General features: G+C 37.2%; 1 protein-coding gene across 3 annotated transcripts in view; it reads right to left on the bottom strand.

Moving 5' to 3' along the window:
- Window positions 1-21,466, bottom strand: part of Tnpo (transportin 1) — a 78,781-nt gene that overhangs the window by 47,482 nt on the left and 9,833 nt on the right. For all 3 annotated transcript variants that reach the window (XR_011712619.1, XM_071661138.1, XM_071661137.1), the window contains 7 exons: window positions 21,051-21,181; window positions 18,659-18,740; window positions 15,681-15,824; window positions 14,476-14,634; window positions 14,114-14,302; window positions 12,983-13,100; window positions 12,211-12,413 (listed from right to left, as the gene is read on the bottom strand). Coding sequence is in view for 2 of the 3 variants with exons in the window: in XM_071661138.1 (XP_071517239.1) it covers window positions 12,211-12,413; window positions 12,983-13,100; window positions 14,114-14,302; window positions 14,476-14,634; window positions 15,681-15,824; window positions 18,659-18,740; window positions 21,051-21,181 (1,026 nt within the window). In the remaining variant the exon portion in view is untranslated. The remainder of the gene's footprint in view (window positions 1-12,210; window positions 12,414-12,982; window positions 13,101-14,113; window positions 14,303-14,475; window positions 14,635-15,680; window positions 15,825-18,658; window positions 18,741-21,050; window positions 21,182-21,466) is intronic.

The raw sequence follows: 21,466 nt of genomic DNA, 5'->3' as shown, positions 1-21,466 counted from the left end.
CATTTCCAGCACATCCATCCTCCTGCGCACAACTCTATCCATAGCCCACGCCTCGCAACCATACAACATTGTTGGAACCACTATTCCTTCAAACATACCCATTTTTGCTTTCCGAGATAATGTTCTCGACTTCCACACACTCTTCAAGGCTCCCAGAATTTTTGCCCCCTCCCCCACCCTATGATCCACTTCCGCTTCCATGGTTCTATCCGCTGGCAGATCCACTCCCAGATATCTAAAACACTTCACTTCCTCCAGCCTTTCTCCATTCAAACTCACCTCCCAATTGAATTGACCCTCAACCCTACTGTACCTAATAACCTTGCTCTTATTCACATTTACTCTTAACTTTCTTCTTTCACACACTTTACCAAACTCAGTCACCAGCTTCTGCAGTTTCTCACATGAATCAGCCACCAGCGCTGTATCATCAGCGAACAACAACTGACTCACTTCCCAAGCTCTCTCATCCCAACAGACTTCATACTTGCCCCTCTTTCCAAAACTCTTGCATTCACCTCCCTAACAACCCCATCCATAAACAAATTAAACAACCATGGAGACATCACACACCCCTGCCGCAAACCTACATTCACTGAGAACCAATCACTTTCCTCTCTTCCTACACGTACACATGCCTTACATCCTCCATAAAAACTTTTCACTGCTTCTAACAACTTGCCTCCCACACCATATATTCTTAATACCTTCCACAGAGCATCTCTATCAACTCTATCATATGCCTTCTCCAGATCCATAAATGCTACATACAAATCCATTTGCTTTTCTAAGTATTTCTCACATACATTCTTCAAAGCAAACACCTGATCCACACATCCTCTACCACTTCTGAAACCACACTGCTCTTCCCCAATCTGATGCTCTGTGCATGCCTTCACCCTTTCAATCAATATCCTCCCATATAATTTACCAGGAATACTCAACAAACTTATACCTCTGTAATTTGAGCACTCACTCTTATCCCCTTTGCCTTTGTACAATGGCACTATGCACGCATTCCGCCAATCCTCAGGCACCTCACCATGAGTCATACATACATTAAATAACCTTACCAACCTAAATATGTCTACTTACCTATTAAATATGTCTACTTAATGCTCATGCCTAACATTCCTAACAACATATACTATTTCCAAAGAGAAAGCACAAAATTAAAATGAGAAAGGATGTAGAAAATAGTTTTAGAGCTTCAAGGTAATGGATTAATGGAATAAACTAAATGACAACATAAAAACTGTAGACAGCATACTGAAGTTTAAATGGCTGTATAACAGAAAACAATCAAGAGATGGGATCGATGGGATCAAATGGAAAACTTCCTCCCGAATATAAATAGATGATTACAAGACGGCTCTATAGTGCTATAAACATATGGGGTAAATGGAAAGATATCTACTACAGTGGATTTTTTTCCCCAGAAAGTAAAGGTGTACAAACAGAAACTGAGGTGGGAAAGTGGTCTGTCTACATCGCCTTGGAAGTTGATGCAATCCTCCTCACTTTTCACTCTAATGACCTTTGCGTCATCTGCAAACAGAGGTAAGCAGGATACCATTCAGCCACCCTTTTCAAAAAGGCTCCTTAAACATGCATCCTTTGTTCCCTTCCGCTAAGACTACCTTCTATCCAGTGAAAGAGTTCCTTGAACTTATTCCATGTGATAAAAGTGTCAAATGCCTTATGATAAGAGTAAATGTTAATAATCTACGTAGAGTTCTCTTTTCTCAAAGACATAGCTTCCTCCCTCATAGAAATCCATGAGATGAGCGTGTGTGTAATTACCTAATTATACAGTACAAAAAGGGAGTTCTACACTTCTAGGGCCCAATCTCTTGACCTTTCTCTAACACAATTCTTTAAATTTGTGCAAAATTACCTTATTGTTGCCCATATCAGTAGTTTCCTCAAGATTCAAGAATGACACTTACATTTCATTCTCTAAGTAAATTTCACAAATTTTTCAAAGCTAACACCTCTACCTCTTCTCAAGCCACACTGCTACCCTCAACAAAATTGTGTGCATGTCAATATCTTCTCTATCACCAACCACTTCTATAAATAAAACATTCACTTATGTCCCTTTTCCCTTTATATAAGAGCATCAGACATGCATTCAGCCAGTCCATAAGCAGAACCAGTAATGTAAATTGCAATAATTGTTTTGTCAGAAAGAGGGTACAAGTACATATGAAAACACTTTTTTAAGTCAATCAAGATTTAACAAATAAAAAATTCTAAGGTACTATGCAAAATCATACCCTTTACATTAAGAACCTATACTCTTTAAGGCATCATGAGATGGATCCACGTCCTAATGCCAATCAATGCTTCCTAGAAAGAGCCGATACTATTCCTTCTGAGTGCAAGTGCTCCCTTATGATGTTTGACTTTACAAAGGTGAGATATTCAACATTTTATTATAAAATGATGATTTTTATTATAAAATAGATGATTTTGTCCAACTGTAGGATAATATAAGTGTTCTGAGAATGTTTAAGGTCAGCTAGGATAAGCTATGACATTCAGTAGGTTAGATGTACATTATTAACTGTATTAAATGTATTTTCAAATAAAGATATTTTCAACTTATGATGGGCTCATCAAAACCTAACCCCATTGCAAGTCGAGGAGCATCTGTACATCTTTTTTTTTTTTACGCTGAATATTTAAATAGTGTGGTAATCATCTTCAGGAAAATCTCTTAGATACAAAACCTTGAAACCTTAAAATAACTATAACAAGTCAATTCAAAAACATAAAATTCCTTTTTACAACCAGCAAATATTAAAATGCAGTCAAATGAACAACTGCTAACCAACATACAATGCAGCATCAAACTAAAGGACATGAGTTTGCATTAAAAAATAAAACGTTCAACGAGAACATGGACTTTTCATCCAACACATGGGCACCATCACCATGGTTCAAATGTTTGATACAACAGCCAAGAAAAACATAACCCCAAACCTCAAAAAACCACTTCTCTAAAATCTGCTTGAACATACGTTGAGTTGAAGTTCTTGGATATATAAAAAAAAATAATTATACAACTGAAGCAAGGTAAAATACAGAGGTATGAATTGTAGTGCTCACATGATTTGACAAACCTTCTCACCTTGCTTGAGGGAATAACAATACTCATTGAAGGTGCCACCATACACCCATTCTATGAGTACATCATCTCACTGAAGAGGATACCGAGGGAATAAACAATGGCATTGACTCAAAACTTAGAAGTGTTGCAGGCCATAGCATCTCTAAAATCTGAAATTAGACTAGGACAATATTAAAACATTGATCACTAAAAGCTTCAGTTCTCTCTGATTAGTGAAGATACAAATACTGCAATAATTTTCCAGGACTGTCATAGCACACGCTCAATGCCAAAGACGTCATGCCTTCATGACTAAGTTGAAGTTAAAATAAAGCCCACTTTTCTAACCTTACACAAGATACAGGCTCTAGACCAAGAGCTGACAAAGCTTAAGACTACTTATATCCCATTAATGAAAATTGTGAAAATTCTTTTAACCCTGAGAATTTCTTGAAATGAGAAAATCCCTTTCAAACACCTTAATACAGATGTGTGAAGGCTACATTTAACTAAAAGATTGCTATCTTCTGGCTAATTTGATGTAAATTACTTGTAATCTAGCCACAGTATTTCAAATAAACTGGGTTTCCAGCTTATTATAAGAAAATGCAAAGCATATTGCTCAAAAGCATAAGTAAGAAATCCTACATAAAAAAATTTAGGCATGTAATACCATATAACTGCCAATCTACATAAACACAGTTAAAAATACACAAATAAATTGCTAGCCATACAAAAAAAATATGTTGGATTTCAGAGAGATGTCCATGAAACTTTCACTACCCAATCAAGGTGCTGCTGATTTATTATCTTCATTCATAACACATGGTTAAAATGGCAATTATTGAACAAAAAGCTGTAGATATCAAGCACTATAAAAACACAAAGAAATGTGGGGTTCCCAAGTTCCTGTAGCCAACTCAGTGGTCTCCAAACAGATTATCCATCCAGTGAATCATAAGTGTCAGTGGGATACAAATGACCTGCCACTATGTGTATGTCATATTACAAGGAGGGCTACGTAAGACTCACCACAAATATGTGCCTTGGTCTTAATACAAGGACTATGTCAATTATCACAAGGGGTAGACATATAGTCAATGTATGACTCCCAAAAGATGAAAAAATATATGATTATTTCTATGCAAAAGTAGTACAATTAATCCAAAGCAGTTATGCTGAAGTATTGCAGTACCAGGAAATCTTATGATTCTAAGTCATAGAAAATATTCAACATATAATTACCTTCACATTCATAACATATGACTAATGTACCCGTACAATATTCTGTGAACTGTTGTGCATCCACCCTTCCAAAGCAAATAGTGGAAAACCCTTCGTCTCTCAGAGCAGATGGGCGTAAAAAATTGAGAGTACCTCTCCCTTATATATATATATATATATACAAAAAAAATCAAATTAAACTGCCCTTGATTACACACCACTACAACCACTGTAGAATATTACACTGCATAACGTCAAGCCATCAGTTGTGCCATGGAGAATGATATTGCCCTTTACTAGTCTCAATTACAGCAACAAAATGTAATACTAGAACTTCTCAAGGCCTTATAATAGCACACAGCAGTTAATCAGAATTCCAAATGCTGCATAAAATGAGGAAACTTTAACAAAAAGTCCAAGTAAACTCTACTGAGCTTGACAATGTACTCCTCTCTCTGACATCTGAAGAGTAACTAGACCCCAAAGTCCTTAATTTCATATGGGTGAGGTACAAAGCCTCTTGCAACTATGTCACCAAGGTACTAAAATCAAAATGCAACACGGAGTGGACAAATTTAAAGACCTGTAGCAAAATTTAGCACCTGCAGCAAAAGGATCATGCTGGATACTAATAATATCAAATGCTGGCAACCTATTCAATTAGAAAAAAGAAAGAAAATAAAGATACTAGAATATCTATTCAAACGCAATACAATGACATGTATATGTCCACCAATTACAAAAAATCAATGCTAAAGAATATTCATTTACTCCTTTGCATTTACAAAGTAAAAAAATATATATATATATATATATATATATATATATATATATATATATATATATATATATGATGATGATAAATAAGAGCAAGGTTATTAGGTACAGTAGGGTTGAGGGTCAAGTCAATTAGGAGGTGAGTTTGAATGGAGAAAAACTGGAGGAAGTGAAGTGTTTTAGATATCTGGGAGTGGATCTGGCAGCGGATGGAACCATGGAAGCGGAAGTGGATCATAGGGTGGGGGAGGGGGCGAAAATTCTGGGGGCCTTGAAGAATGTGTGGAAGTCGAGAACATTATCTCGGAAAGCAAAAATGGGTATGTTTGAAGGAATAGTGGTTCCAACAATGTTGTATGGTTGCGAGGCGTGGGCTATGGATAGAGTTGTGCGCAGGAGGATGGATGTGCTGGAAATGAGATGTTTGAGGACAATGTGTGGTGTGAGGTGGTTTGATCGAGTGAGTAACGTAAGGGTAAGAGAGATGTGTGGAAATAAAAAGAGCGTGGTTGAGAGAGCAGAAGAGGGTGTTTTGAAGTGGTTTGGGCACATGGAGAGGATGAGTGAGGAAAGATTGACCAAGAGGATATATGTGTCGGAGGTGGAGGGAGCAAGGAGAAGAGGGAGACTAAATTGGAGGTGGAAAGATGGAGTGAAAAAGATTTTGTGTGATCGGGGCCTGAACATGCAGGAGGGTGAAAGGAGGGCAAGGAATAGAGTGAATTGGAGCGATGTGGTATACCGGGGTTGACGTGCTGTCAGTGGATTGAATCAAGGCATGTGAAGCGTCTGGGGTAAACCATGGAAAGCTGTGTAGGTATGTATATTTGCGTGTGTGGACGTATGTATATACATGTGTATGGGGGGGGTTGGGCCATTTCTTTTGTCTGTTTCCTTGCGCTACCTCGCAAACGCGGGAGACAGCGACAAAGTATTAAAAAAAAAAAAAAAATGATGGAGAATACCTACCTCTGTAAGACAACATTCTACCTACAGCCAGGGCTGGTGGATTGCACTCAAAGCTCATTTATCTCATTTAATAACATTTGTTCTACCTGCTGCTTTTCACATTGTATAAACGTCAATCTTGGGTTCACTGGGGACTTTTAAACAATCACCTAGCACAACAGTCCCTCTATGTTCCATTCCCTCACTTTGCATGTTAAGTGTTTCCAAATTCTCAATAACTTCCATCTGCTTAGTCAGTGACCATACAACACAGTAGTTATTCAATTCTGTTAACGTACATATTGAACACTTTTATGATCAGCATTATCTCTTGAGGCGAGTTTCATTATCTAACATTTATTGCTAAACTCTACAGAAATATTAACCCAATATGATCTGCAGCCATACTTAAGTTATGCTAAGCACATCAACTGCAACCTCATTTCAAATGGGTTGCATCTTCCCAGCTTCATTTAAATATGAAAGTGCACTTTTTTGTTAAGCAGAGCTACCTTGTCATCAGCACCTATGATTAGCACCAAGGAAAAAATCCTGCCATATCAGCTATGCATATATAGCTGAGGAGGAAGGTATAGCCCTATCCATTCCACTCATGTGTGCTAATTCATTTTTGCAACCACCATGCAGCTGTGTGCAAAGACCAGCAAATCTGAGATTGTCTCTGGGGAACTTGATAGTGATTTGAATTCAACAGATGTTGAATAAAATTCTGATTATCGAAGATATGTGATCTTTATCATGATAAAGATGAATGGAATATCCTAGAACAAGGGAGTAAAGGCACATGTAGTTGGCTTAGGTAATTATGCAGTGAATAAACAATGCACTACAAAAAATAGTGAATGATGTGTATGTCTGATAATCTAAATAAAAGGTAATGAACAAATGATACATCTGAATATTCTATACAGGTTAACCATAAAGATCCTACAGTGCACACTGATACATGCTAAATAATTGCTATCTATCATTAACTATCATGTTAACAAGAATGCTTTATGCTATCATGAAATAAAAACAAATACAGGCGTCCCTTGCACACTGCTGAGGGTTACGTTCCTAGAACACCAAGGGTTGGCAAGGTTCAGGCCTACTAGGAAATGGAGTGATTAGTGTGGTGAACCTTGAGCTATATCCATTTAGTCCTATAATGAGCACTTTAGGGTGAAAAATAAGTATGCTATGCTTCAAAATTATGATTACTCTCAGAAAGTACGATTAAAAGATGTACAAAAATCTAAAGTAATAGTATAATGGCAGTATGTCATCAGTGATGTTGCACCTCTATACTCTTAAACAAAGCAGCCAGTCAGCTATATGTTATTTAAAGTCTGCCTGCGTGCACCCCAGCAACACTGCCTGGTTTTTAACCTCCTCCTAGAAATGGTGGTCTGCATGGCAAGGCCACAGGCAGCCTGCAGCCACATGACACTTGGCCAATGCTATCTATCTATGTTTCTAATACCCATTCCCTTCACGAACTCCCTCAAGGGGGTGGTTACAGCAAAAGTCTCCATAACTGGTGAACTCGAGCTGCTTCTTAGCCTTTAGTGTCTCACCCTCACTAGACAAAAGGCAGGGTTAGCATACAGCACTCACATGAAAATCTACAGTTATGAAGAAAGAGTTAAGTGCTGTTAAGTGTTATGTGGGAGATTCACTAAGCATCCATCTGTAACCTTCAAGACGACCAGGATGGTAGCACCGATTATACATCCAATGCATGGATAATATTTTGGTGGTGCCATGGAATACAATGGATAATCAAAACTTGATGCTTTGGTTGGTAAAACTGTATAAATAATTCTGAGCATGTATACTCAAAACTGTGGTAAGAAAGGGACCTTTGTAACTTGTGCTTCAGGCAAGCCCCACTTCTAATCATGAGAAGAATTGGGTGACCCCAGATGACCCAGGAGCTCTTTCCTTAAGATTCAAAGTAGTCTTTGTTTTCCCCTGAACATTATTTAATGGCAAATTACATAATCGTCAAATGTAATTACTGTTTCTTATCAAAAAACAATTAGGTAAAGTACACTACTATTGATGCTCATGACTTGCTTACATGCATAGATTATCATATATCTGTATCTTCTTTCTAAGCTGCAGACAGTTCTTTCAACCGTTTGTGGTAGTCCTTATGTTCCAATACTTGTAAAGTATTTGCAAATTTCAAACTTATGCATTTCATCTCAATTTAATGATGACTATTCCATACAATAGTATACTGAGAAAGACAGAGATCACAACATCAGAGTCTCTTAACTAAAAAACTTGTCAAAATTCAAAAGGTAATCACTAAGCATATGCATCACCAGCCATTCATTTGTGGAATGTGCCCATGCATAACTACTGGGTTCAGGGGTTTGAAGGCTCTCCTTTATTTTGCACTGTGATTAAACAAACCCAATATTAATGTTTTCACTCTGGTAGTTGCCATTCTAATCTCTGTTTCTTCAACACTTCAAGAAAGGCCATTATTACAACATGTGCTTGCAAAAAGGTGTAACCTGCATTTGACCTTTCCAGCACTGATGACCTTTTAAGATGCTTTTGTACTAAGGCTTAATTTCACCAAAGATTTGGCAATATGTTGCTCTTCACCTAATAAGATTACTACCAGGACTGAAAACAAAACTACATTAAATCAGTCCCAGAAATAAGCTATCTACCTATATCTCTGACACCTATTCCAATTAGAACTCCTTCACAGGGGCAGCCACGGTAATACAGACTCCATAACTTGTGAACTCTAATAGCACTTCTTAGCCTTTAGTGCCTCACCCTTAACTGGCCACTGGCAGATGTCAATTCTAGCAGAGATAAGCAAAGCTAGCCATGAGACAGTGACAGCCAAAGGCGGAATGTAATGTAAGCTCCGAACAAAATTCTACTTGGAAGAATGCAAGTGCTTCAAAGAATGTCATCAATGGATCCTCCTCTCATCGTGAAGGTCCATGAAATCCAGCCAGCGTTCTTTGTTATCAGACATTATCACTAAGATCTTTAACACTTCCTTCACTATGTGGTAATGTTCCTTAGTCAGGTACTTTGTAAAGCATTTGATTATCTCATTTCCCCTTTGATATAGCTGGAACGTTTCACCATTAAAAACACTTTTTCAGTGGCCTATTGGAAAACTTTGCAAAAGCCTAACGGTAAATTTGTGGTGTCTTTTATATGTGAAACTTCCAAACTCATTTTAGCATCATCTTCAAAAGAAAAAACAAAACTGTGGCTTGTGATTCCATCACTTAGATATGAAAATTACAAACAGTAAAGATCTAAGCACAGTTCCTTGGGGACACGCCAGTTGCCAGGCACTAGACACCCATCTTCCAACTTCAGTTATACCCATCTTTGCATTTTGTGAACTATGATACCAAGGCTGCATCTATCAAAGGATTTTGCAGTCTGTGTCAGCATTTTGTTTGTTCTCCAAAACTGATCAATCAATCTAGAGTTGTATGAGCTTCTGGCCTTGAAACCTTGCTATCTTGGGTTGTGTTGATAATGTGATTCATACCAGTGAACTTCAAATCCACAAAAAGAACTCACTTTTGATAAAACACAACATTCGACTATAACAACTGTAAATATCAACTGATTCACTTCAAAATTGTCCAATTACCTTAAATAGTAGTAATACTTGGAATAAAAAAAACTTTATTTTACAACAGGAAACAATAATTACAGCACTAAAATCCTTAGGAAAAGAATATACACACACACCGAACCGATGTTATTTTCATTTCATTTCAAATGTTCAATACTTCCGTATTCCTCACACTTTCGTGATTACATGCCAGAAAACCTTCCATACATTTACATCATTCATAATGTAGCTGATCTCATTTGGACCACTTACAAAAACAACAAATTCAGTATATCATTACCCAACACTTCTCAGAACAGCACGACTTCAGTAAGTGCTATTTGTAACTCCATGGAAAAAATGTGCCGACACCACTACAACAATGTTTAAAAAATCTAGATCTATGGGAAACTGTAAAAGATATTCCCATCTCAGTGTCAATGCATGCAGCTGTCATACTCATTGATCCTATACATTTTTTTCAAGTAATACATGATCTGTGATATTCAAGTAACTATATGGCAAATGAGCAAAAAATTATAGAAAACCTTCATCAACTCATTGACTATACAGATGGATGTAACATTAACCAAGCTATGAATATCAGATGGACCTTTCATGATACTGGTTTATCTACCTAATAAGAACAAATTTTCCTATCAAGTCTGCAAATCTTCCTTTTCAGGGAGAAAAGAAACGTGAATTTCAATGGGAAAAGATTTAAAATCTGCAATTCTTGAATAACTTTCCATGTTACCACCTTAAAAATATTTTGAAGTATGTAATAGTTGGTAGGCAGCCGCTGAAAAGGAGGTAAGTAACCCATAATACCTCCCTGAGTATTGAGAGAGTTAGTGATGGCGGCACAGTGAGCCAGCACTTCAATGGTTGTCAAGTTGACCTCCTTTGATCCAGGTAGCTGTTTTTTCATTCTGCCTTACCCACAAATATACAATCTCTCCTTGTCACAAATAACACTTGAGAACACTTAACACATTCTTTGCAACTAGATTTTCCTGTGGTGAACGCTTTGCACGAGCCCTGCCTGTTGGCAAAATGGTAGGAGCAACAGATAGGAGTAGTAGGTAGAAACGTTAGACAGAACCTTTAGGTAAAGGTAGGTAGGAACATTAGGTAGAAGTGTAGGTTGTAACATTAATCAAGAATATTATGTACACACCTCTGATAGAAATCAAGAATATTATGCACACACCTCTGACAGAAATAATGAATATTATGTACACACATCTGATCGAAATCAAGACTATTATATACACACACCTGATTGAAATCAAGATTATGTACACACATCTGATAAAAAAATCTGAAAACACTGCACAAGGGTTGTCCACTGACAGTTGCCTGATAAGGGTGAGGCACTAAAGGCTTAGAAGCAGCACCAGAGTTCAACATTTACGGAAACTATTTTGACATGGCCACCCCCTTGAGGGAGTTCCCAAACGGAATGGATGTCAGAGATATTGATAGATAAATAGAAATCTTTAGAAACTCTTCTTAACAATGTGCAATGACAGAGCTAAAGGAATGTTTTGCTTCCTCCTTTCTAGAGTAGGACAATACATGTTAGTTTCAAAGTTACTGGAATTATGCCAATCAAAGCTTTTTCTCAGCAGGATTTTAAGTGCTTGTGCTGCTGTGTTTTGCATTTCTTTAGAAAGACAAATTTCAGGAAACTGGACCAGGAGGAGAATGCACAGGCATAACTCTTTTGATGCACTGGAAATAAAAAGCCAGGCAACGAAACATAATATAAGATGAACTTATCATGTATGAAGTGTCAAATAAATAAAGTCATAAAAGAAATATTGTACACAAAGCCTAACATCCTTGATAAGCTGTCAATACAGTGATTGATCTTAATCATAAAGTGCAGTCTGTTTCTGAGGGCCAATCAGGGTCTGCTGCAATGGTAGAGGCATTTGGAATAGACAAGCGGAAGGAAGATGACAACAAGGATTGGTCTCAAAAGTAGGAGAAGCAAAAGGGATGGGACGATCAAAGCGATGGAATGAAGCAAGGGTCTTTGGATTACCAAGGCCTAAAAATTAAGGAAAATAAGAGGCATGCACTGGATAGAACAAACTGGAGCAAAACTGGTATACAAGGGGGGGATCTCCCCACATGGCTGAACCATGGCAGAGGGAGCATTCTGGGTCAACCATGCAGTACACAGGCTTTGGTTTCAGTACAATAAAGATGACAACTAGAGACAAGTGTACACATGAATAAACTCTTCATTTGGTGATAACATTAACTTCCTAAAGCAAGAAGAAAAGCCATTAGGTATTCATTTTTCCATTTTTCATATGGGACTACAAAAGTATTTGGATCACAAAAATCCTATAACTCTAGAAATCTATAATATCTATCTTTTCCTCAACACCTGTATTTCTGGAATTTTTTTCCCCTAAATGAGTGACATCAGATTACATGTATTGACATTTAATAAAAATATCTGAACAACAATACCACAGTAAACAATACTTATCAGCTTATCACTACTACTCACCTCATACATCAAAGGTTTGAGGTAGGTGTGGTTAGGGAGAACAACGGCCCAGTGACAGTAACGGGAGAGGGTCCAGCATGTGATGGAACGAACCAAAGCCTTCTTGTCTTGGAGGCAGTTAATCAGGTACGGTATGAGCTCAGGGAGGTGTTGGGTCATGCCATTCATGCAACCTTCTGCAATAGCTCCCAAGGCAAGGATCCCTGAACAAAAGCAAAAATCATATATGAAATTATCAAGATCATTAACAGTACCATTAATAGCCAAAAAAAATTCATACGAACATCTTTCTTCCTACCATTTATGTGAGGTGCTTTAAGAACTGCAACCTACAAACTTTTTAACATAAAACTATCTTATATACAAAGACAACCCAACTTTCTCTACACAGAGGAGTGCTTATGCAAAAATCTATAAAAATATCTATAAAATCTATAAAAATCTATAAAAAGAAAAAGTCGACAGTACTTTTTTGGTAGAATATAGGATACAGGAACATAATCTGAAGAAAAGCCTGTAGTCTGAGAATGCAAAACATACTAGCACATCTATGATGTGTGTACCCAACTTTTGTCAACATACTTTGACATCAAATTGCAAACAAAATGTTTTCATCCATACTGTGACATCACACCCCACAACAGAAATTTTGCCTTTCCCTTAATTAAGAATCTTACTAAATCACTTTCCTCAAGAAAATACTACTGAATGCTTATCAAGCCATCTCTGCTTATAAATTATCAAATGAAAAGATAATATAATCAAAGTTTACCTGATTCACGAATTTCCCATTCCTGATGGAAAAGTGTCTCTTTCAAGATGGGAAGAATGACAGGTAACATCTCTTCACGAAATACATTGGCCAACACATCTAAGGCTGCTGCAGAGCACTAGAGGAGGGGAATAAAACATGCAATGAAAAAACACATCAGTTACTATCAACAATACTTTGATGGTACAAATCTGAATTTCACCTTTCTGTCTATTGTCAGTGCTTTATTCAGATCTTTCTTGGGTGGATCAAGCAAACAGCCTAAAGCATCACTCATACTAATCCTCAACCCATATCCATTGTATGTGTTTACATTGTCAGTGCTTTATTCAGATCTTTCTTGGGTGGATCAAGCAAACAGCCTAAAACATCACTCATACTAATCCTCAACCCATATCCATTGTATGCGTTTACAACTTTCATATGACATACAGCAGCATTCAAATACATGGAATGTACCAAACTTCGAGCACCTTCAACTGGATTCTGCCATAATGCAGTCAGCGTGAATCACCCACACATGCCCAACTTGAAAAAACACACCTTTATCTCTGATACCTGTTCCCTTCTGGCCATGGCACCTAATGCCAGGAACATGAGGTAATTGTCAGTAATGGGTTCATAAGTTACTGATAAGTTTTTATTCACTTGACAGTTCAATACAGTAATCATTTTTCTTCCTAAGCTCTCAAATGTTTTTTTCATGTTTGTTTGCCTCAAAGAATTTGTTAAAATAGAAAAAAAAGACGATGAAATGCATGCTAAAAACCCAGAGAAAGCCACTATTCCATCAACTACCATGCCCGCTTCCAGGTATCAAAAACACCCCTTCACTCAAAATCACTCTAAAATCAAACTCTCTCTCTCCCTCGATAAACCTTTTTACCATACTATCTCTCAACATCATTCTCCCACACATACTCCTTAGATAAGACAACAACTGCAATTTCTCGTGATTATGCCATCACAGCTGTGTCACCTGTAAATAACATCTTACATCTCATAGATCCTCTCACCTCCTACAAACTGCATACTCATGCTTTTCCATAACTCTCATGTTTATCTCCCCTATGCCTTTCTCAATAATGAAAGATGCCAATCAAATAAAATAATCATGTAATGCTCTTATACCTTTCTTAGGTTCCAGTCTGACAGGGAAGAATCATCATCTAAACCATCATCAGATTCATCATCAGGGAATTCTTCTCCTCCTCCCCCATTCTCCATGGGCTCATGCCGGATGGTGTGCCTTGACTTGTGAAATCTGGGTCTGATATCTTCACTACGGTCAGGCACACTTTCATCCTCCTCCACATCTCCCTATTTATTGAAAGAATTTCTGTTTATGTGTACAAGACAATATAAAATATTGTTCTAATAGCCTCTTAAAATGAATGCCACCCTAAATCAAATTACTTCAAGTATTTATAAACAAATGAAAAAGCTCTCTTCTAGTTTAAGCATATCAAAAATATGAACACATCAAAGCTAACCTTTAAAAGAATTATGTCTATCTCCGAGTATTTCATTCCTCGAACCAAAATAGGTATCAACTTCGGCAGATGTGGTTTAAGGGCTTCCTTACAAATAGGATGCTCTGCTAATGAGAGCCAAAATTCACAGGCTTCTAGGGCTACATTTTCATCAGGGTCCTGAAATACACATAATACAGAGAAAAGATACAATACACTACAAAACGTAAGTAAAATATGAATAAAATATGTAAGTCTGAATGATTTACTAAGAGTGAAATCATTAAAAGATACTGTCAATGACAGTGACGGGCAGTAAAAGATGCATCCCATATATGGGATGCATTTATCTAAAATTTGCAATAAGCTAAGGAAACTTCTTGCCTTCCACCCATTATTACAGTCAACGATTCATATGTTCTGTCCAACTGAAACCTCAGTAGCAGTGTAAATCAATGGCCAGGGGACCTAACCATCATCATCATTCTAACATACCCAATATCATTCAATTTTGTATCTAGCTTTTCTTGAGTTTATAAATTTCGTTACTCAACTCTTGCAATTTCCTTCTCCTTAATTACCATCTTTATATCTACTAAGAGAAAATTTGAAGTGGCTACAGAGAACCACTTCTGGAGAAGTGATTCTGTTGGGAATACATAGACCATGTCTACAAAGGATGTTCTATCAAAAGTACCACAATGGATGGTAATAACTTCAATACAGTTTTAAAATTTTAACTAATGCAATCAGACTATGGAGAAAGGTAAAAGAAAGTATGGTTAGATGGTACAGCCACCACTATAAGGATCAGAATATGACAATAAAATGAAAAACATGAAAATATAAATAAAAAATGGGTATTAGAGAACACACTGGAGTTTAAGGAGGAAAAATCTGACCAAATGTCAAGCAGATAATTTATCAGTGACTCCCTACAAAGGCCCAAAAAGGATCAAAATGTTAAGTAAATGGCAATGATACGAGTAGCCATAAATGAGAAACCTGAATGCAAGCACAAAGATCATACTATGAGGCCAATTACTGAGATATGATAAGGAGTATTATGCTATGTTAACAATCCATCTGTGATTAACAGTTGTTCTCTCCCAATATTGTTCGATATTGTGAAATCCATCCATATTCTTCTTGACATAATTAGCATCAAGTACACAATATATTTAAAAAAGGAATCAATTATTCAAAAACTTACTGAAGTAACTTACCTGTGTTCGGATCATCATGTACTCAATAATGTTGTGCATGTGAGGAATGAGGGAGGAGATGTGTGCATCCAACAGCATAACAAGGGCACGACAGACATTCTTGCGCACATCTGGGTCATCATCCATGGCAAGGTGGAACAAATTCTGCAACAAAAACCTTTAGTATGAGTAAAATATAAAAACTTATCTATGGAAAAAATTCATTTCAACTGAATGTAACTGTAACTAAATGTTGAAGTTTAAGAAATAATAACCAAAAACCTACACAAAATGCTTTAATGTTACTGGATATATGCAATGAGGGCGTCAAATCAATACTACTCCAGAGAAAATACAAATTATGAAATTCTAATTTTCCTCTTTCTAAGACATTAAAAATCAAATCTTACAGTTTAAAGGAATTAACAACAGTGCTTACTTAGAATTCATTCACAATTTCTGCCATGACTGGAACACACATGCATTGTAGATCCAGCCAAATGTTATAACATGCACTTTAACTTTGAATGTTGAACTTCATCATAAAAAGCCAGCTTCACTAACAATTTATTGTTGAAGAGCAAACAATACACCACGGTGATAAACTTAACATAAGGGTCCCACGCAAAAGATATCATAAGGAGTATAATCATATTAATCACGAAGGTGGACTCAACCTTGGTGAAAGATCAAAATGTATAGAATTCTGTTTATCCTACTGCAGAAAAATATTTCACCAGTCAAAATAAAAGAATATAGCTACTGCAAGATACTACTGGTCTATTGATACACTGTCACTTCCACACTCTACAGAAGCCTTCCTGTCACTGAGCAAGGTGGGGCCACAAGACAGATGATGTGGCCATTGGCTCACAATGGAGACATGTTCTAACATGATAACCTCTCATGCATATCATTCTTAACACCAAACATTTCATTCTGATACAAACATTAAATACATCATGAGTACATGAATAAGATAGCATGAATTAGAAATAATAATAAAATCAACAATCTTATATGTTTCTTAAACAAATGGACATTTTGTACAAGACCAGCAGTGCTGACTCATATGACTGATTTCTAAACTCTGAAGGAATGTCACAATGTGGTTAATAACAACATTTCACCACTGCAAAACAGGCTGGAATAAGAAATAGACCACAGCAGCTGACTGCTAGGGGGAAATTTTTTTTATTATACTTGATTGCTGTTTTCCGAGTCAGCAAGGTGGCACCGAGAAACAGACGAAGAACAACCCATCTACTAATATACATGTACTTATTTATGTATTATACCTTGTCGCTGTCTCCCGCATTAGCAAGGTAGCGCAAAGAAACAAAGAAATGGCCCAACCCACCCACATACTCATATACCCACACACGCACATATACATACCTAAATATTTAATTTCAAAGTATACATTCTTCAACGCTCCCAGAACTTTTGCCCCCTCCCCCACCCTATGATTCACTTCCGCTTCCATGGTTCCATCCGCTGCCAAATCTACTTCCACTTATCTAAAACATTTCACTTCCTCCAGTTTTTCTCCATTCAAATGCACCTCCCAACTGACTTGTCCCTCAACACTACTGTACCTAATAACCATGCTCTTATTCACATTCACTCTCAGCTTTCTTCTTTCAAACACTTTACCAAAACTCAATCGCCAGTTTCTGCAGTTTCTCACCCGAATCAGCCACCAGCGCTGTATCATTAGCGAACAACAACTGACTCACTTCCCAAGCTCTCTCATCCACAACAGACTGCATCCTTGACGCTCTTTCCAAAACTCTTGCATTCGCCTTCCTAACAACCCCATCCATAAACAAATCAAACAACCATGGAGACATCACACACCCATGCCGCAAACCTACATTCACTCAGAACCAATCACTTTCCTCTCTTCCTACTAGTACACATGCCTTACATTCTCAATAAAAACTTTTCACTGCTTCTAACAATTTGCCTCCCACACCATATATTCTTAATGCCTTCCACAGAGAATCTCTATCAACTCTATCATATGCCTTCTCTAGATCCATAAATGCTACATACAAATTCATTTGCTTTTCTAAGTATTTCTCACATACATTCTTCAAAGCAAACACCTGATCCACACATCCAGTGGGACCTGGATGTGGAAAGGGAGCTGTGGTTTCGGTGCATTATACATGATAGCTAGAGACTGAGTGTGAACGAATGTGGCCTTTGTTGCCTTTTCCTAACGCTACCTCGCACACATGCAGGGGAGGGGGTTGTTATTTCATGTGTGGGGGTAGTTATTTCATGTATACGTCTGTGTGTATATATATGTATATGTTGATGTATAGGTATGTATACGTGCGTGTGTGGACATGCAGGTATATACATGTGTATGTGGGTGGGTTGGGCCATCATTTCATTTGTTTCCTTACGCTACCTGGCTAACACGGGAGACAGTAACAAAGTATAATAAATAAAATAAATACACATACATATACATATATACACATACAAATACTTGCTTGGCTTCAATCCATTCCCAGTGCTACCTCACCCTACAGGAAACATCATCGATGCCCCTGCTTTTTTTTCTGTCATACTTTTTCGCTGCTCCTCTCATTATTGAAGTAGCGTAAAGAAAAGATGAAGAAATAGCCTCCATTCTCAAGCTGTCATGTGTAATGCACCTAAACCATAAGCTATTACCTACATTAAAGTCACACAAACCCTTCCATGGTTTCCATTAGCCATTTTATGTGCCCTGGAGAAGTCCACTAACAGCATATCACACCCTGTATACCACTTCACTTAAATTCACTCTACCCTCTGCACACCATACACTCCCTAATGTTCAAGCCTTAAGCACTCAAAAACCTTTTCCACTCCAGAATTTAACATCCTATTATGTACAAATTAATAAAATGACAACCAGAGCATATAACTGATACTGGAGAATAACTAATAGGAGAGGATAGTACGGAATAAATAATTAGATATAAAGAATCTCAACTCACTTGTAGGAAGGCATCAATATTTGTCATGAGAGCCTGAGTTTTACTGATGATGAACTGATTCACACAGGCAATGGCATGAGATCTGTAAATGAGAAAATAAAGATGTGAGGCAAGTGTTCCATACAATTCAAGCCTGATCTGACTCAAAAAATATCAGCAGAGTACATATAGCAATTCCTCTACCTATCCAATTCTATCTATAGCTTAAACAAGTTGAATCATGGGAACCTTTTCAGTCAACCACTACCCAATATCATACTTATCTTATTTCTATTCATTTTGCTTTGTCGCTGTCTCCCGCGTTAGCGAGGTAGCACAGGGAAACAGACGAAAGAATGGCCGAACCCACCCACATACACATTTATGTACATAAACGTCCACACGCAAATATACATACCTATACATCTCAACGTATACATACATATATATATATATATACACACACAGACATATACATATATACACATGTTCATAATGCATACTGTCTGCCTTCATTCATTCCCATCGCCACCCTGCCATACATGAAATAACAACCCCCTCCCCCCTTATGTGCACGAGGTAGCACTAGGAATACAACAAAGGCCCCATTTGTTCACACTCAGTCTCTAGCTGTCATGTAATAATGCACCGAAACCACAGCTCCTTTTCCACATCCAGGCCCCACAAAACTTTCCATGGTTTACCCCAGATGCTTCACATGCCCTGGTTCAATCCAGACAGCACGTCGACCCCGGTATACCACATCGTTCCAATTCACTCTATTCCTTGCATGCCTTTCACCCTCCTGCATGTTCAGGCCCCAGTCACTCAAAATCTTTTTCACTCCATCTTTCCACCTCCAATTTGGTCTCCCAATTCTCCTCGTTCCCTCCACCTCTGACACATATATCCTCTTGGTCAATCTTTCCTCACCCATTCTCTCCATTTAATTAATTTTCCATGCTCTAATTCAATTAAGATATACATGTAACCTACCTCCAATCTTTCATGAAATATTCATAAACTCAAACTGATAAAATTCATGGTCCAACAGTCAAACTCACTTCTGCCATGTCTGAGCCTTTTTCCAGGACTTAAGAGTATTACACTATGGTACAACCACCCATACCTCACTTTACGCAAGATCATGAACTGCAAAGTCACTCTTCTGCGAGGAACATACTTTTACCAATCCCTCTTCTTAAATGGTTAAAATTATCTACTATCTACTATGTAGCTGTGCGAGGTAGAAAATGCACCAGAACTTCAGTGTGGGTTGGCAGGTGGAGCACACCAAGTTCCCATCGGCGGGTCAGTCTCTCAGTTTCTAGACTCATGCACAGATCTGTGCTTCTTTAATGAATTGGATATACCTGCTACTATGATTTCCATGCAACCTGTTGTGTTTATGTTTCTTAATATGAAATTCAATCATCCAGCAACATTTCTTATTCCAGATCCAGCAGTTAAAAAGGAGAGAACCTCTCTGACCTTAGAAACAAAGCTAGAAGCCTTATGAAGTGCTCATACTGGTGAGGGAGCATCAGCGCTTGGGCATGCTTACAACATACATGAATCTACAATCCACAACATAAGGACTGATTTATTTTCATCAGGAATAATATCCCAAATTTATCAAAAGACATTTCTGTTAATATTGGTGTTAATATCTAATGAATATGATGAAAATCTGGTTAAAATTTATCTGGAATATTATATCTAACAATGTTACAAAATCCCATTTTCTCAACTAATATAATGATAATCTGGTAAAAATCTATCTCACACTGTTGCACGATCATATTTTCTCTATATCTATCTATTGCTTCACAATGTGCAATTTCTCTTCCTGCCTGGTTTTTGCAGAACACAACCCCCAGATAATCCAAAGGAAGAAAAGTCACGTACTAAAACCTTCCGTTTCCAAAAAGTATTAAAGAATGAATTTAATGAATGGCAAAGGAATCTTGTTGTAGCCATCAAGATGTGATCATAAAGAAAATGACCAAGAAGTATTAGATGTATCTGTACATGTAACTGACAATTCATACTAGACAGGGAATGAGTTATAACCTTATGAGGCCTTGTCCAAAAAATATCTTCCACTATCATATATTTACTCAAAGTTAGAGGCCCTGTCCAAAGAATATTCTCCACTATCATACTATTACTTAAGGATATGTATGCTGTCTGCATTTACCAAGCCTATGGCAGTGTTCCTGGAGGAGGCAGATTTCATGAACAAAATACATTAATGAAAAAGTCATTATTAACATCTAAATTCCTGTCGTGTACTTAAACAATGGATAAAATATATTTTTCAAATGAACACATCAACCAAAATTTCATATCCTTTTTAATAAAAACTCCACAGTATACACATCTAGTTTACAATTATATGAAAAAAATTTACCTGATTTTTGAGGATGTATGTTTGAAGAACTGAAGGAACTTTGGGATTAAGGTATCAAGAGGCCGGTCAGGGCTCTTTTCCAAGAATTCTGCACTGTCTTCACAGATTTTCTGCAATGCACCGAATGCTCCCTGTTGCAGAAAGATCAAACTTGCATCAATGAAAGTACTCATTATGTTAGTAATCTCCTTACTACTAGAGCATAAACATTTAAATAATCACAACCACAGACTTCCCATCTGAAAACTCTGAGCTCACTTTCTGCAAATAATAAATGACCAAAATTAGTAAATCATGGGTAAACAATACATTACAATATCAATTTGCCCATCAAAAATAGAAGACCCAATTCCCAGAGGAGGTTTTAGTTTTTTTTGCTATATATACAGCATTCTTCAAATGTAATTACTTCAAAA

This window comes from Panulirus ornatus, chromosome 73, assembly GCF_036320965.1.
Source record: "Panulirus ornatus isolate Po-2019 chromosome 73, ASM3632096v1, whole genome shotgun sequence".
Lineage (NCBI taxonomy): Eukaryota > Metazoa > Arthropoda > Malacostraca > Decapoda > Palinuridae > Panulirus > Panulirus ornatus.
The sequence above is the reverse complement of the archived record's forward strand: the minus strand, read 5'-3'. Positions and strand labels throughout refer to the sequence as shown.